Consider the following 18,414-nt stretch of genomic DNA (forward strand, 5'->3'; position numbering starts at 1 on the left):
CTTGTTTTGATGGGTTTTTAGCGTGCACGCACTCTTGCCTACTTTTGCACGGAGTCATGTGAAATTTTTAACTTTGTGTTAGAGATGCGAAATTTGGCATGCACATGCACAAACATATGACGCACCATAATATAACACCAATTCCCGTTCCGTTCGCTATAAATTTTTCAGGAAAAATCAAAAACCAAACGGATTAGGGGTGACATTTGGTTTTTGATTTTTCCTGAAAAATTTATAGCGAACGGAACGGGAATTGGTGTTATATTATGGTGCGTCATATGTTTGTGCATGTGCATGCCAAATTTCGCATCTCTAACACAAAGTTAAAAATTTCACATGACTCCGTGCAAAAGTAGGCAAGAGTGCGTGCACGCTCAAAATCCTTCAAAACAGGACTTTTTAGAGGAAGCAGATCCGAGCCCAGCTTCAGTACCACCTTCCGTTCGACACATTTCCTTCAAGGTGTTCATATTTCGATAAATAAAACAGAGTTCTTTCCCATGAAACAAATACATTTGTGACACAAAAATTGCGGTGCTCAGTACGCAGAAAACCATGACGAGCAGTACTGCGGCAGTGAGGGTAAATTCTGCATCCTTGCGATAACTGAGGACTTCCTTCGCCAAGATGTAGAGTAGGATGAGGTCAGCCACAACTAATAGTGCGGACAAGGTAATGAATACCTTTAGCTTTCTCAACGGGGTGACATTTGGCAACCATGTTTTCTTATCCCAAGTAATACGCTGTGCGTAAAAGGATTCACTAAGGACTGCGAAACGTTGGAGGGCCTGAAAAGGCGTGTGGCCCGGCATAGAAAAAGTTTTTAATCGTTCTGACAACATGGTATCCACAGCATCACGTACGAAATAGTACGAATTAATGCATCTGCAAAAGAAATTCATTACGGAGAATACCGTACAGTTTATGAGCTTTTTATATGCCAAAAAACTGTGATCAAATTTCCTAGGGTCTAGATGTTAATGCTAAACTTTATCGAGAGTTACAGCTTGACCCAGTGAACGATAGACTTATGCAATATCCAGACTAGTTATACTCGGCAAGTGTAGAGGCTCAAATTGAGCCGCTCAATTGATACCGCACCAAGTGAAATAATTTCCGTTTGAAGGATGTATAAACGGTTTAATAATAAATGACTCCAACAAAACTCTGTTACTGATTATTTGTGTAACTCAAGAAAACCAATAAATTTTATCTTGAGGAATTTTTCTCGAACCATGAAAAACATTTTGCAGCTTCCTTACTTATTTCTATATCGCTTTTGAACTTGAATAATATGACTACTCAAAGTATAAGGCATTGCAGTATGTCTGAAATTAGCTTTAAAGTAAATTTTCCTATTTTCTAGAGATAAAAAATTCATAATATCTTTCAATTGCAAAACCATACCTGTATTAAATTGAATTAAGGAAGTCCGGTTGTATAACTTTGTAATAAATTTTCCTTCGTATATTTGACGATAACGAATTTGCAATTATTTTTCTCTATCCTATTATTTTATAAATTTATTTTTCTTTCCTCAAGCTCAAAGTCTGGACACGTCTTATAAATTATTCCGTACAATCTCTTTCCGAAAAACAATGGTAACATTTTATCTATGGGTAGTTAGAATATGATTATTTTTCAGTTCGCCACAATTTAAGGCATAAAATATTACCTAATATTATAAATTATTATATAATATTATATAAGGTATTAAGTTAAAAACTGGTTTTCCATATTACAGCAAAGTTAGTTTTCTAATTTTAATAACACGACAAAGGTATACCGATTACCTCTCTTAATCAGAAAATTGAGGTCAATTTTTAAACGAATTGTTTGATTTTTTTCTTCTGTATGTTGAGCATTGAATTCAAATACATTTCATTTCATAAAATACCAGATTCTTCCCTCATAATATCAATATCAATATCGTAATATCATTTTTCTAATTCTTTCCGCTCACAGAATCTTCTGGAGTAATATATTAAATTAGGAAGTCGGCTTTGAGTATTTTAGGCACAAGATATAATATTGAATATATATTAAGGTTCATTTATGATAAATTAGTAAATAACTTAAATTTCTACTGGTGAATGTTCAGAATGAATACATGACATTTAGTTAGCGATTACGGAGAGCTTAACAATTTAGGTCCTCGGTATATATATATATTACTGGGAAATAGTAAACAAGTAAGCACATATATACATATATATGTGTCCATACTACCTGTGCAAACTATACATTATGTACCTACATATGTACCTAGTCGTATACACTCAAGTGTCAATAGCTGATTGCTAAAAACCTACGCCGCAAAATTAAAATCTGATAAGTGCATTAGATTCGTCATGCTGTTTACATTATGATTCACTATGGACTTTGTAATTTTTGAACATCTGGATAAATATATAGGAAATTGAAGGGAAGCGGGCGGCGATAGTTTTTCACAAAAAAAATCTAAGAAAAATAGTGAATTTGACATGTGTTGAAAAAGTCAAAGGTGTGCTTTAATTTAGCCCAACGGAGTATAAAAACGTTCATGGGGACCGAATCGACTAAGAACAGTCGAAGAAGAATTTTTTGAAAACCTCCAAAGACCACACCCATCGTGAAGCCTCTCAAGCCTGGAATCCGAAGAAATTCACGAAATTCCAACGGAAACCGGGCTCACTGCTGACAGTGTCAATGAAAATTATCCAATGAGTGCTCAAATTGTAGGTTAGGCTTAAGGCTTTGAAATGTGGTACTTGCCACATCTTGATCGTACCTCAAAGGAAAACCAGATTAAATAAATGCAGGCGTCACCTCAAGCGTTACGCTCCAAAAAAGTGAGCAGGATTCTTTTTACAAATGAGGAGATTTTCACATCGGAAAAATATTTTAACAAGTGAATTGTCCTAATCTGCGCAAAATCGGTCAGAGACATCCCCCAATATAGACAAAGGGTCAGAAAGTCACATTATCTAGGTTTTTTAATGATTTTGGCAGGTGGGAGCTAATTGGGCTAATTTCTCTACATTTTGCTGAAAATTGGGGGGAGGTGGGGGAATTAAATTTCTTAAAATACGTTTTTGAGTCCGTGGTACATCCCCTAAGTGAGATCCAATTCAATGGAATCGATAGGACCTCGCAGCAGGGCTCAACACGAATTTATAGTGCAAAAAATGACCCAAGCGTAGCTAAAAAAACAAATTCCGGTCTTTATCTACAATCAGAAATGGTCATCATCCTTGCTGGATTTGAATCACCGGAATATGAAAAATGGTCAAAGTTAGGAGCAAAGGTGTGTTCTAAACCCCGTAGAAGTACGGAGGCTTGGAAAAAATTTCTGACCCCCGAATGCCACAAAATGCCCCTGGAATCTGTGCGTAATTCCATCGAGGAGTGGTCATGTTTTCTTTAGCGTAGCATTGACGCAGGAGGAGGAAATTTTTAAGACTAAAAATTGTTTTTGAATTGAAATTTATCTGGCTTTTCGGTAAAATTAGTCAAAAATTGCTAAGTTGAGAACTACAAAGGTAATAAAGCTGTATGTCATTGACACTTGAGTGTAAACGACTAGGTATGTATGTATGTGTAAAATACACCGTATAAAGTAATACTTGATATACAATTTGTGTCGTAATAAATTCAAACTTGCATTAAGGGTATTCATGATTGCTTCGTATTCTTCGTATTCCTCGTAAGTTACGAAGTTAAGACTTGTAAAATTTTGCAATTAAAACTCGAATTAATAAGCATACGACTTTTACGGTGTTTAACCGCAGCTTTTTTCTTTAACTAATTTTGATGAATTTGAATGACACCCTTATGAATTAACACCCTTATTGTAAATCGTTCGTATCAGTTGACCCTAAATTCTGCAAAAACGATGCAAACATCGTATGTTAACTATTATCCTGAATGTTAGATACTACTATCCTGCGACGATGTAGAATGTATGTGTACATATGTTTATTAATTCACTACAAAGCATTATTATGCAACGTAAGGAGATATAATATATATAAACGTATGCTTATAAGTATTTCTATTTCGCTATATAATAATAATCTAACGGCTTTTCCCAATTACAAAAAAAAATATAAATCTTCATCCACCGAATGTGTATAATAATGATCGAATAGGGTTAATGTGTTAACGCTGACATACTAAACTGTCAGGACTTTGTTATTAGCACAATATTTTATATTCATATGTCTTTCACAAGAATTTTGATCCAGCGTACTTAATATATTATATAAATTCATCTTTTCGCAAGTTTCCACTCACTTTTTGCCGCGTTCAATGTGTCCAGAAACTGTTTAGCACTCTGGGTCACGTGATGATCGATCCCAAGACTGGCCTTGTATGTTAGATATGCGTCCCTAAATAGAACTCGAGCTTTCTTTCTTTCCCCTAGACCAACGTAACAAACAGCCAGGTCTCTCTTGGTGTTTAAAATATCCTCTATGGCGGCCATATCTTGCCCATAAGCTTCCAACTTTTGGGCTATAACTTCCTCCAACTTATCCTTAGCTTGGGCGTGTTTATCTTGAAGCAGCAACAATTTTGCGAGGTCCCCTTTCGTATTCAATGTTACAAAATGATTCTCTCCAAGGTTGATTTCACGCCAGTGCAAAACTTCATTGTAAACTTGTTCAGCTTCCAGGAAACGATCCAATTCAACTAAAAGGGATGCGATATAGCTTTTTGTAGCCATGATTGCACGATCATCCCGCAATTCTGAGGAAGATTCCTCCAGAAGGGCAAGATTCGCTTTAAAGGCTTCCAGGGCTTGGGAAGTTTTTCCACATCGTCCAAGATGGCAAGCAAACTGGGTGTTAATTTGTAGCAGGAAATCATCTCTCGAATCGTTAAAAATTTTGTCACATTTAATCTTTAATTTTGAATATGTTTCAAATTCCAAATCCAATTCTCCAGCGTGATCATGTAATTTTATGATCTGATACTCCAACTCCAAAGTTCGTTTATCATATTCTCCAAGTTCTTGGGTAGTATTTTTGATAATTCATGCAAGCTCGTATTATTGGTCCGTTGACAGAGTGAAACGACAAAATCAGCAAATTCTTCCACCACCTGTTTACTCTTGTTTGGGGTCATTAACCAAAAGAATTGGGAGTCCATAATAGCGGTTCGGGTTGAATTCGCAAGCCCTTGAAGGATTTTCATCCCATTAGAAGTTTCAACCTGAGAAAAATCTGGAAGAATCCTATCAATACGAAGAACACTCTGGAATATACTTTTCGCGGCTTCAACAAAATCTTCAGGTAAGACGACCAGGTCAAGATGGCGCAATAGTTGTAAAGCGGCGTCCAAATCATCTTGCTTCAAATTTGGGATAATTCCGTGACATAATTTTTGCACGGTGTTCAAACTGGTTCCAGTATTATCCACGCATTTTAAAATCTGTAAAATGGTGATGGCAGTTGTGGTGATGCCACTTGGATGGAGGCGGGAATTTTGAATAAGATAATGTATCGCTAACGCCATACTTGCAGCGTGCAAATATTCAAAATCACTCCATTCAAATGATTCTTCATGCTGTTTAATTTGAGCCAAAGTACGAATAAAATCATCAGCAATCTTTCCAATCCATTCAGATTTCTCATCTTCTTGCAGATTTTCTTGTAGAAATTTTAAAATTTTTGAAATTTTTGAGATTGCTGCAGGGTGATTTTCAGTTACGCGACAAATGGCGCTGAAATCCAGATATTCTTGACGACCAACGCATGCCAAGGAAAGACAACGTTTTGACTCTTCTTCCAAAAATGGGCCGATATTCACAATCGTATCTTCAGCCGCCTTGGCGAAATATTCACTATCGATTATGTAAATCGCGGGAACCTTGTTGGTATGCGTTATTCTCAAAATCCAATCTTCATCTGCTACAGAGTCAATGATAAATATAGTTTCAAAAATTGGATCGTAAGTTTCCATCATTTTTCTACAGATGTCGTTAAAAATATGTGCGGATTCCCGCACCACTGGAACGGGACTCGTAACTCTGGTGGCAACATCCAGTTCTAGGGCAAGTTCTTCAATTTCAGCGGTTAAACTTGAACTCGCCGTTGTCCTTGTGTTAATCCAGACCAAGTTTATGTTTGGTTGATTTTTGAGGTATTCCTTCACAAAGTGGGAAACTAATGCAGTTTTGCCCATACCGGGAAATTCGCTGGTTACTACGACTTTAAATGAGTAGCTAAAAATGGAAGAAATCTTTTCTAGCGCTTTTTCTCTGCCAGTAAAATTATTTGGACTCTGCGGCTCTTGAATTTTGGAAAAATGTACCGGCTGCTGAGTTAAGGTGCAAATTTCTGTAGCACTCGGCCTAGTCCCGGCGCTTCTCTCCAACATTCTTTTCACAACTTGTATTTGATTATGCAATAAAGATCCACAGAATATGAAATATTCTGCAGGAATATCTTGTGATCGAATAGTTCCAGTTTGTAAATTTGTAAAAAGGCGAATTTTTACGGCACGGTTTAAAAGTTGGGGGCAGATTAGTTCCAAGAATATGAGACCAAGGGAGAAAATGTCAGTTTTTTCCGTATATCCTTCCTGTACGCCCTCCAACATTTCTGGACTTCGATATGTTAATGTTCCTTTGATTGAGGGGTTTTCACGCAAATTTAAATCTTGCATGGATTCCCCAAGCAAATCGTCCACAAATATTGATTCGTCTTCGCCATAGCCTTGATTAACCACGGAAAGACCAAAATCAGCAATTTTGTAGTGAGTTTTTCCAGTGTAAGCGGATTTTGCACAGATGACGTTTGCTGGTTTTAAATCCCTGTGAATTATGTTCTGAGCATGGATTGCTTCCAAACCGCGGGATAGATGATCAAGAATTCTTGGCAAATCCTTGCTTCGTTTTTCGAATGTTTCATTCTCAAGTAGGAATTCCGTCAAGGGTTTGTAATTACAGAATTCCATGTGAATAAACAGGTTTAGGGTATCGTGACTATTGTCGTCATCAAGGTCATCCCAGCCAGAGCTGGAAGCTAATTAATATTAAATAATTAACTGTTTATATACATATTTAACTTTTTTGCACCATTTATAATTAAAGAATTAATTTACCTGTGGATGAGCTTGCGGTTGAAGAGTCAAATTCAGTGCGTTGCGTCTGAAGAGAGGATGGCGGATCGAGCACCTTTTTACCGCCAGATTCAAACCAAAATGTATAATACCGGAGGACAAAGGTGCTTTGAACTTTTCCATGATTTTCAACTTCTCGCTTGATTTTTTCAAATGTTGAAAAATGCTTCAGCGCCTTAGCAACATTGATTTGTTTCACGGCATAAACGTTTTCATCTTCAACATGCTGAGCTTTCCAAACAGAGCCAAATGAACCCGCTCCCAAGGGTTCCGTCCCCAGTACTTGAAGGCTATTATTCGTTTTCCAAGGGTTTGTCATTTTTACCTAGTCTTGCACGATTGCACCTAAACAAAATGAAATTTAGCAATGTTAATATATATATATTTACACGGAATACCAAAGGGTATGCCAAAGTATCAAGTGTATTTAGAAGACGTCCTATTAAATGAGACGTAATCTATACTGTGTTGTGTGAGATTAGGAATTTTTATAGGATTTTGAGATAAAATAATTAACTTTACAGAGTCGAATATGTTTGTGGTTAATTTAACTTTGCCACAATTTGGCAACAAATGAATACTACTGCAAGATTGTCAATGTAAATAATAGTTGAGGTTGTATAGTAAAATAGAAGATTATTTAAAATAAGTTTAAAAAATTTAAGTTCACAAAATTTGGAAACAACCAACGAAGGATTTACGTAATTGCGGATTTGAGATTTTTTAAACGAGTTGCATACTTACCAACTAAACCCTATTTAGCAGGACAAAGCTTGCGTAAATACTTTCGCTCGTCAGGTACATTCACGTGTTATAGTTCCTGCAAAATTCATACATATTTGTGCCATACATTATTAAAGACTGACTTAATTATTATGAATCATTTCATTATTATGAATCGTTGCATTATTATGAATATTATGTCATTAAACTCTAAGTAAAGCTTACGTATTTATGTATCACTTCTTTCTTTCCAATTTCTAAAGTATTTATCTAAATCATGTTAGAAAAATAACTTACTAAATGCTCAACAGTAGACGTTTCCTGAAATCGGACAGACTGGAACCTAAAACACTTAATTTACAGTTAACTATTCGGTAAAAAAACAGCTGCCGACTTTTATTTAATTACTGGCAGAGACATGGAACTGGTCAAAGCCGAGTCAGCCTGTGGATTAGTTTGGATTTTGTCTACCCTATCCATTCTGTACATATGTAACTTAACGATTAGCTCATGAATTAAGCTGTCATGGGTTTTGCTGGTGGACCAGATCTAAATTTACACAAGAGTATGCATGTATGTAGTTAAATATGGATGTATCTATTTGCATGATATGCATATTCATATGCCACTTGATGGATCATTTGCTTGTGAAAAAAACTCATTTCTGAGTTCCATCTATTTCACCCATGTGCTGGTAGTTATTGATTCGTTGAATACGTCAGTTTAAGTAACTAATTTAAGTTTGTCATGAATCATGACTCATGATGCATAAAGATGATTGTTACGTATGTAGGTTAGCTTTGCATAGCTTGTCAAATTTAAAGTTATTACATAATTATTTCATCGTCGACTTTTCCTTTTTGAATTTAGTGGTAACTAATCCTAAGTATGTCATACATACAGATTGCATACCGTTTTCCACTAAAACAAAGTGGCGATGGCAAATAAATTACATAAATAATCCCAAAATTCACCATTTCGTTTTCGTAATTTAAATAATTTTACAGTAACCGAATTACATAAATACATAATTTGACATTTTTCTGGCTAAAGGATATATTTACTTGAACATGGAGTTGTGGCGTTCCGCACGTCTGCAGTAATGCATATTAGACAAATTGCACAGTTAATAAATAAGTCGTTACCTTATAGTGAAAAACATAAATAAGTTAATATCTGTTTTATAAGAGTGCACACATACATATTTACATAAAGACCGACATAATTATGCTAACAAGACATATAAATAATTAATGAAGTGCATACAAACATTTGTACTAAATATGTTAAACTTAGTTTTTCGAATACCACATAATTCTAGAAATGCAAATTAGCATTACAATTAGTTCGCCAAAATTTTAGAAATCCTTAATAACTGACAATACTTCAAATACCATACGTTTAAATAGGAATTACATCATTCTAAGTTTTTGTTCAATTCATTTGTAGTCGAAAATGAGTATCTTTCTCCTTGGATATTGCATGCTCCACTTGTACATACATATTGTATAAATTTAGCAAGATTTTTTTTAAATTTCTCGCTAAGGTCTCATTCTAAAATCATTTCAGTAGGGACGTATCAAAAATCGCATTGTACTTAAACGAAGTACAATGTCACAGGGACATTTTCGCTTGCCATTTTCGACCACTCCCAGCGCCAACCAATAATAAACTTCTTCCTGCTAATATTATTTACTAAATATATCATTTGTTCATTTTTGGAATCAAACTTTATCAAGAATGCATTAAATTGTACGCCAAAGTCAAAGACAACTTATATAAATTTGTGATTGTTTAAGAATCTCAAAAAAATGAGAGGTTATCTGGGAGGGGTCGAAAACCTCGTCGTTGTGTGGTATTGGCTCTCAATGCGGCTTAAGCTTCCTTATGGAGTTAAATCGTCCAGGGCTCCTTTAGTCGTCCAGGTGTACTAAAGTAAAGCATCAATTAAAACCATGTTACACAACGCATACAAAAATCACTTTCGCGGTGCAATCCTCGCAACGCAGAGGTGCACCTTGTTCACGACATATTTCATCACTTGGAATCCCAAACTGAGACGGGCCATTGCTCTAGACAAACAATGGAACATGCGGGCTTTTCAAGGTCTCAATATCTTTGCTGCATCCATCATACTTCCCTCCTTGTTGGTGAGATGCGTCCAGTTGTCCAATTCTCCGAAGGGGGTTGACGACCAACTCACCCTTTATTTAACCTACTTGATCTGCTTCATACTACCGTCGTACTTGTGCTACGCGAGAATCCTCATGAGACCGGAGGGATCGAGGAAATTAATCCACGGCTTTGAAATCATGTTCACCTTGGAGGAAACACTGGAAGGTTGGTTAACTTTTGTTTGTTATTGACAAAATTAGTATTGACATAAAGTATAATTAATTAAGTAACAAATTGTATTTTGTATGTTGTTCAAAATTAGGAGATTGCGTGTTAAGGTTCGGACACTAAATTTTTGCGCCAACGTAAATTTGCCTTTAGCGAAGATGCTAACATTAGGTTTACAAGGTTATTGTGCGAATTAACGGAAGCGTATGTAAATATTCCATCGAAATTTGAAGTGTCTCATTCCATACCTAGAACCTTATTCTACACAAAAATTCGCTACTTACTGTACAGAATAAGAGATACCATTAATGAATTAAAGTTAACGTAAAGTCGGCATCGTCCAAACTTGGCGGGAATAACAGTTTAATGTTAACTTTAAAAGTTTAGGTTACTCGATAAACTCACAATCCCGGTAGTATAGCTCGATTTAAGCAAGGATTAGTTTATTTCTTAATCTTCGAACAATGTGTATGTGAAATTTTTCATACCAGTTCAAAACTCATTACTACATTTTTGCATCCTTACAATAGAAATGCTCCCCGACAACGACCACAAATACGGCGCCAAGGTGGACTCCGCCATTGAGAAAATGTCTCGAGTCTCCCGCTTGCTCCGCTTCCTGCTAGAAGGCGTGTCTCCTCTTCTGGTCACCATATTCGCAATATCTCCATGGAACCCGCTCTACACCCTGTTACGCGCCATCCACAACTTCGAACTGTACGGACCCCTGGTGTCATTATCAATTCAGGCAGTTCTCGGCTTCTTTTCCGCTACCGGTGTAACCCTCATGTTCGAAACGTTGGATCTCTGTCTTATCCTGATGGGCTACAGCATTGGGTGTCTCTACTTGTGGACCATGTTCCTAGTTCCGATCACTGGGAAGGATCTATCCTACAAACTTCGACCAGGATTAGGGTTCTTTTCCGCCGTAAAAATGTACAAGATGCTCCACGTCATGACGATCCTTGAAGAAGAACTGTTTCGCGAATTCGTAAATCCGTGTCTGCATCACTTCACGGCGGTTAGTCTATCGACCTACGGATTGTTCACGTTGTTGGCGCAAATATCGAATGATGCCGAAACGTAGGTATTTCTAATCGCGATTTGCATCGGGATTATCGTATTCTCGTTAGTTGTAGAGTTTGCGGTGATCTGTCTCGTTGCCAGAGCGGGGATGCTGTCAAAATTGTTCATTTCAAGGATGACGAGAATGCATGGGACGGACAAGTATAGAAGGGCCGTGTTGAGGTCGATGTTGCCGAATGCGATTAGTTTAGAATTTTTGAAAAGTGTGGATACAATGAAGAACGGGTTGGAGATGAACTACTTTTTGAATTATATCGATAGAGTGAGTAATATCACGGCAACGTTGCTTGTTGCTGGGTAAACGGACTAATTTATGTACAAGTTAGAGGAAAGTTGTAGCTGATTTACATAAATTCCTTAGTCTTTAGGCTTTCTAGCATCTTGACCCATCAAGCATTTCGTGAAGCTAAACCCAAAGTTAAAAATACAAGGGCTAATTTTGCAATAACAAGTACGAAAAAGTTGGCCAAAATATTCACTGCAGAAAATTTTTGGAAGTGCAGAAAAGTGCAAATAATGGCATAATAGAATAATACTTGTGGTATTTGTTAAATAAAACATTAATTACCACACTGTTTTTAATATACTAAAAACAGTCGCGTTCTCTGCAAAAAAGTAACTGGCCACACGTGACCATAAAACAGTCTGTCTGTCCAGGTGCAGTACAATTAAGGGTGGAGCCTGTCCATTTCAAGAAGATTTAAATGTCGTATACATAAATAAATACCGTAAAAACTCAAATAGTAGCCGTTGCTCTAATAGTAGCCGTGCTCAAATAGTAGCCGTGTCTATTTTCAAAATTTTGTAAATAGTAGCCCTGCTCAAATAGTAGCCCTGCTCAAATAGTAGCCTTATTCGAATATACGCGTCTCAATTTCCATACAACCACACTTCTTGCCAATTCATTGAGATAATTAAATTATAGTTCAATATAACCGCAGTTACGCCCTATCGAAGCTATCAGTCGATGACAAAACACGAATTTAGCTCATCGAAGGAATTGTTGAAGAGCAGGTCGAGCAGAATAATATTCTAATGGACTACGACTTTAAGGGCAAAATTGGTGTTGTTATTAAAATTTAATTTGAGCTTGGTTCAGGAAATAAAAATCAAAGTCGTATGCAAATAGTAGCCGTGTCAATCTTCATAATTTAGAAATAGAGACCTTGCCCAAATAGTAGCCTTGCTCAAATAGTAGCCGGGTCCCAGCCACCAATTTTATAAATAGTAGCCCCCGGCTACTATTTGAGTTTTTACGGTATGTCATATTTGACCGTCCAATTTGCCACAATTCTAATGTAACCGGTATTTATGACAAATTTGAAAATAAATGTCCGAAATATGGCAAATTTCAACATTGCAAATTTAAATGGTTCAATTTGTCCAATATTTAAATATCAAACAAATTGGACATTTATGATAATTTGAACTTCTTCAATTTCTTGACACGTATTACCCGTCGAGTATAATAATAACCTGATGTATGTATGTATAATCAATCACATGAATAATGATCCAGGACAGAGTAGCTTTGAATTTCACCAGTGTTGCCACACGAGTTTATACCAAACATCGCCTAAACAAACTTTATAATTACTCACAATCTAATTATTCAACCAAATAAATGATCAAACTATATTTAGCATCAATGCTGCCCTAGAACGGCTATTCGTACACTCGGAACTATTATTCATATTTTTTAGTTTCATATCTTCACATCTACATATGTTCTACCAGTTCTGATGTAAATGCAATTTCTCACGAGTACATATATATACATATACATATATTATAATATCTGTGCATTGACTACGAAGCTGAACATTAACATACTTATATACGTATGTACATACATATGTCCGTATACACATGCCAACGTTAATACTCCTCGACTGTGTATTAATCAATAATGTAATGTAGTGTGTAATAAGAAAACAATTACTACGGTGCTGAGTAAATATGCACAGTGGTAATATGGGTAGGTTACCATGGTACACATTTTGAATACAAAATATATATATTTATATTTATAAATTTAGATTAAATTATTTCTGTTTATTATAAGTTTTAAAGTATTATAAGTATTAATCGCCATAATTCCCAAAACTGCACTTCATTAATTTCAAGAAACAAATATGAACGTACTTCGCCATTTGTGATTTGACCCCAATTTATGACCGGATAAAGGTCTCTGTTTGTGCCGAAAGCTTGTCAATAAACTCAATTTCAAAAATATGTCCTCCAACGCCGATCTATCCAATTATATACCGTGTATTATACTTACACTAGTGTAGAAGCCCGTCATTCGACGTGCAAAATAGGACCGTCGATAAGCCCGTTACCCCAACATTAGTGAAGTTAGCCTCTCCTGTTCTCTCTGCAGAGTGAAGAGAGAAAAGGAGAGGCTAACTTCTCAACTAAGCCACCGACCCAGCAGCGACACACTTGCCTGCTTTATATAAATAGTTTAGATTTATATGCAAATATATATATTTATAATCGCTGGTTTTATGCATGGCTCTACTTGGTTACCGCATTACATCCGTGTGCACATTTGCATACTTCAGTTTTAAGATTACTTAAATAAGACCAATTTTCATCAACGTTATGTACATAACTCAACGCACCTTAATCCTCTCATGACTCATGGGCGTGAATAATGTATGTAAATAAAAAATTTCCAGGCAATGAACCAATTTATTCGTTCAATTCCATGCAAAAATGCAACTTGACCATGAACGAGAGTTCAAGTTCATTTTACATACTCCAATATCTCAATACATATGTAACCGCATTTCAATACAGGACTGGACACCACCTTTCATTCCAACATGCAGATAATTTTAGTTGCTACATATGTATGTATTTACGTATTTATGTGTTTAATAAATTACAAAAAGTCGTATTCGTCCCGTATCAAACAGCTCATACATACATAAGTATTTGCACTGATAAATGCATACAGTCATTATCAATTGATAATCATTTTACTTTGCACTATGGCCTCACAAACAACACATGACGATAGCTTGGTCCAGCTCAAGTTAAAAATTAGAGGTAAGTTTCCAAAGTTTCAAATTCCAAGCATAGGTTTGCATTTTATAATTACTCTTACTATTACAACATATAATTATTTTATAATTAATTACATTTATGTACTTGTATGTGCAATCATATTTTTTATTTAGAACATGACAAACTTGCCCCATTCTATGAAATTTTTGACGACCCGTTCCTTCTCGGGTTTCTGCAGGGGAAAAAGTTTCAAGTTGAGGTGGCCCTGAGTTGTGTAAGTTTGGGGGTATTCACGGCAAACACTTTCACTGAAAAAATTGCGACTGTATGTTGCACAAATTTTACAAAAATAATCAGCTGTCGTCATAAAGTTTACGTCACTCACGCAGAAACGACTGGTGGTACACTCTTAAAAATTCGATATGTTACAACGCAGATATTGATATACGGTATTACGTATCACTACCAGTTCTATGGAGTCACCGCTCGGTAGTAGTTTAACACTGGACCTCTAAGAGAGTACCCACCAATGAAAAGTGACATACAATTGACTGAAATTATATTTAGAAAATTTGTAAAGTTATTTAGGAGAATTTATGTGTGAGTCACACAGTGTGACATGAATACCTCTAATATTTCGTACATTTCAAATTATTTCTAACAAATATCAAGGCTCAAATAATCATATAATTTGTAATAGCTGGAAAAATACATGAACATGCGGACCGTCAAGTATAGGAAGGAAATGAGCCCTTTCCGACCCTCCAAGGTGGCCTTATTGGATACCGATTTCGCCCAAATGCTCCGCCACAAAGATCCGGAAGGGAGATATATTGCTGTCCTAAATACATGTAAGAAAACAAAACTTTCAGAAAATTAACCATTATTTTTTATTCATTTGATTACATTAATTACTACAGACTATTGCTACTATTACTACTGTTATCTGTAACAATTTGCATCAACTAATAAAGGAGGTCGCTTAACATACGCTCACAGGTTTTGACGAAAGTAGTGTCAATCAATGGATCACAAATTTAATTTGTTTGAACTCTGGAAACAGAACTATCTGCCAATTTGCAGGTTTGGCGGAGATATTTGCATCCGTAGTGGGGAAAAGTGCGCAGTATATTAGGAAAGTGTAAATTTTTCCCACGTTAGCGTCCATTTTCTCCGGTTTTAATATTTTTTACTTGTACCTTTGATAATGGTGACATTATTTTTAAGAGTGTACTCTAAACTATTCACATATTTTTCAATAATTTTTGAAACAGGCACTTGGACTCCAGCCTTTTGCTCTGTGGCGGAGTCCATCGCGGTCACGCACTTCGCTCTGGATGAGGGTTTACGCCGCTATTTCTACCTCAGTCCGGACGGCGTGGTCTTAATTCTTAATTTTAAAGACTTCCCCCTATCCAAGATGATGGCCTCGTTTCCATATCTGATGCAAACGGTCGACCTTGCTTTCGTAAGTAGACATAAATTATTTCGTCACATAATTTATGGATGGCCTCATAAAAATATAATTAATACGTGCTTTTTTTATCAGAAATGTCTCCCCGCGAGTCCAAAAGCGCTACATTTTGTGAACGAAAACGCACTTATTCACACCTTTTTACCCCTTTTTAGGAAGGTTATAAGCAACAAGATAGGAGGAAGGGTATGCAAATCATGTTATTCAAATTCTTCTTTATGACTTGACAGCGTGTGTATGTATCAGTAGGGCAGTTTTTAGATTCTTGTTCTAACTTGACACTGCCAACAGCATTTATAAAGTAGTTCCGAATTTGACTAGGTGCATCTTCACTCGACCCGACTGGAGTCGCTGCATGAGCACGTGCCACCAAATATTCTCCCAAAATCACTAGGTGGCACTCTGACCGATGCGGAGGCCTATGATAGCCACCTAATTGCTGGAGCGAAAGCGAATGATGCCTTTTATGATGGAATTTGGCCGTAGGTGATGCATACTTATATATACTTTAGTAATGAAGCGTTCCTTCATGGGATAATTTAATCTGTATGTAATTTGCAGATCACATGATAAAGGAAACGGTGTAGGGAAACATTGAATACTGTAGTTTCCAAATTACGAATATTACCCATAAGTATACAGGGTCAACTATTTCTATGCGTAGGTATGAATTACTTAACCTTTACTCGAAGTACAATTGTCCGATTACTTATATGCCACTAAAGGATTAAATAAATGAGGAAACAATTTTTAGCACCAAATAATCGATTTAATTATGTATCATCCAGTTTTATATATCATCCATTTTTTTAATTTGTCCTGTAATGAATAAATTTCATTATTTACATAATTTTCTGCAAAAAACAACGTAACCATGATCGAGTTGTTCCAAGTTGAGGTACATTTTACATACTCCAGTAAATACAGAACCACATCTTAACGTATGTAGGACTGACATTACATATCATTCCAGCATGCAAATTATTTTAGTTGCTACCTGCCTAATAAGTTTTACATAGTTCCAAAAAGTTGTATTTATTCGTCCTGTATCCTACAGTTGATAAGTATTTGTACTCATAAAGCCGTTATCAATTAATAACCAGTTGACTGTGCACGATGGCCTCGCAAACAACACATGACGATATTAAGGTCCAACTCAAGTTAAAAATTAGAGGTAACGAGCTACACCCCTTCCCGGCGCTTTGCGCCTCGCTATGATCGCGTACTGATTGCAACCACACCCCTTTTCCGGCAATGGGTGTGGTCGAAATATCTGCGCAAATTTATGACACCATATGGTGCACAAAGAATAGAAGAATATTGTTCCGTTCTAACTTTACATTGATTCTTATGATTTCTGTTTGACCACTCCCCCCCCTGACCAATGGTGATGTGGTTCCCAATTATTATTGTATTTCTTATAGTAGATCGAAAGAAAGCCTATTGGAAAATTATATTTTAAGTTATTCAGCAAATTTGATTTTAAGTTTTTACTGTAATTTTAATTTAAGCTTTTTACAATTCTAGTTTCAGCTTTTCTACAACTTTATTCTAAACCTTTTTTTGCAATTTTATTTAGGAATTTTTGCAATTTTACTTTAAGTTTTTTTACAACTTAATTTTCAGTTTTGTTGGAATTTTATTTTCAGTTTTTAAAATTTTATTTCATACCATTTTTGCAATTTAATTTTCTCCTTTTCTGCAATTTAATTTTCATTTTTTCCGGAATTTAATTTTATGCTTTATTTTCAGTTTTTTTGCAATTTCGTTTTATACTTTTTTCGGAATTTTATTTTCAGTTTTTTGGAATTTTATTTTTAGCTTATTTGCAATTACATTTTATACTTCTGAATTTAATTTTCAGTTTTTTCGGAATTTAATTTTAGCCTTTTTTGAAATTGTAAGTTAAGCGTTTTTGCAATTTTATTTTAAGCTTTATGCAACTTTTTTCGCAGTTTATTTTTCAGTTTTCTCGGAATTTTATTTTTAGATTATTTGCAAATTCATTTTATAGTTTTTTCGCAATTTAATTTTCAGTTTTTTTGGAATTTAATTTCGGGCTTTTTTGAAATTTTTTTTTCAGATTTTTTGCAATTTCATTTTATTCATTTTTTCGGAATTTAACTTTCAGTTTTTTCGGAATTTTATTTTAAGCTTTTTTTGCAATTTTAGTTTATACTTTTTTTGCAATTTAATTTTCAGTTTTGAAAGTTGGGATAGTATTTGTTGAGTAGTGTGGTCTATTTTTAACTAAAAAACTGTGCACTTGTATGTATAAGCCAGTCGCCGAACAGCATGAGTAGTACATGTATAGAAGGGAAGGGTACATACATATAGGCATGCTTGGGAATGGGCATACATATCCTACGGTGTAAAATGCATGGTTGCCATTGCCGACTGGGAGAGAGGGGAGAGCATGAATATGTTTTAAATTCATGGGAGAGAGGGAGAGAGAGCGAAAGAGAACGTGGCAACGTCGCACCCAACTTTACACGATGAGAATGAAAATAGGTAAGTAGATTGTCCTCTCAGGTTCTAAAACTAAATAGTTAAATTATGAAATATTTCACAATTAGGATTTAATTATAATCATAAGAATATTCTATTCAGCGCATGCCAAACTTTCGGTATTCTGTGACATTCTTGACGACCAATTCCTCCTTGGGTTT

At 35.6% G+C, this 18,414-nt stretch overlaps 2 protein-coding genes across 3 annotated transcripts; one reads left to right on the forward strand and one right to left on the reverse strand.

Moving 5' to 3' along the window:
- Window positions 1–1,505: 1,505 nt before the first annotated feature.
- Window positions 1,506–8,266, reverse strand: LOC118437412. Its single transcript, XM_035856392.1, has 4 exons — window positions 8,125–8,266; window positions 7,849–7,924; window positions 7,087–7,449; window positions 1,506–7,007 (listed from the first exon to the last, which is right to left on the reverse strand). The coding sequence occupies exons 3-4, from the start codon at window positions 7,421–7,423 to the stop codon at window positions 4,942–4,944; spliced, it is 2,403 nt and encodes an 800-aa protein (XP_035712285.1). The 5' UTR covers window positions 7,424–7,449; window positions 7,849–7,924; window positions 8,125–8,266; the 3' UTR covers window positions 1,506–4,941.
- A 5,895-nt stretch (window positions 8,267–14,161) lies between these two features.
- On the forward strand, window positions 14,162–16,513 carry LOC110855681 (alpha-tocopherol transfer protein-like). Of its 2 annotated transcripts, none has more exons than XM_022104091.2 (7): window positions 14,162–14,313; window positions 14,445–14,545; window positions 14,972–15,122; window positions 15,546–15,739; window positions 15,821–15,931; window positions 16,067–16,231; window positions 16,307–16,513. In XM_022104091.2, exons 1-6 carry the CDS (start codon window positions 14,256–14,258, stop codon window positions 16,229–16,231), a joined length of 780 nt encoding a protein of 259 aa, XP_021959783.1. In that variant the 5' UTR covers window positions 14,162–14,255; the 3' UTR covers window positions 16,307–16,513. The 2 variants fall into 2 exon arrangements, with proteins under 2 accessions (XP_021959783.1, XP_021959782.1); XM_022104090.2 differs by having other exon boundaries at window positions 16,067–16,227.
- Window positions 16,514–18,414: the final 1,901 nt, after the last annotated feature.

The sequence above is a fragment of the Folsomia candida genome, unplaced genomic scaffold, assembly GCF_002217175.1.
Source record: "Folsomia candida strain VU population unplaced genomic scaffold, ASM221717v1 Fcan01_Sc013, whole genome shotgun sequence".
Classification (NCBI taxonomy): domain Eukaryota; kingdom Metazoa; phylum Arthropoda; class Collembola; order Entomobryomorpha; family Isotomidae; genus Folsomia; species Folsomia candida.

Bases quoted from the DNA above. Each gene is read 5' to 3' on its own strand.
- LOC118437412 (XM_035856392.1), bottom strand. From the start codon at position 7,423: ATGACAAACCCTTGGAAAACGAATAATAGCCTTCAAGTACTGGGGACG. The intron at 7,008-7,086 runs GTAAATTAATTC...AATATTAATTAG, and splicing joins AACCGCAAGCTCATCCACAG to CTTCCAGCTCTGGCTGGGAT.
- LOC110855681 (XM_022104090.2), top strand. From the start codon at position 14,256: ATGGCCTCACAAACAACACATGACGATAGCTTGGTCCAGCTCAAGTTA. The intron at 15,740-15,820 runs GTAAGTAGACAT...TTTTTTTATCAG, and splicing joins AAACGGTCGACCTTGCTTTC to AAATGTCTCCCCGCGAGTCC. The intron at 16,228-16,306 runs GTAGGTGATGCA...TGTAATTTGCAG, and splicing joins TTTTATGATGGAATTTGGCC to ATCACATGATAAAGGAAACG.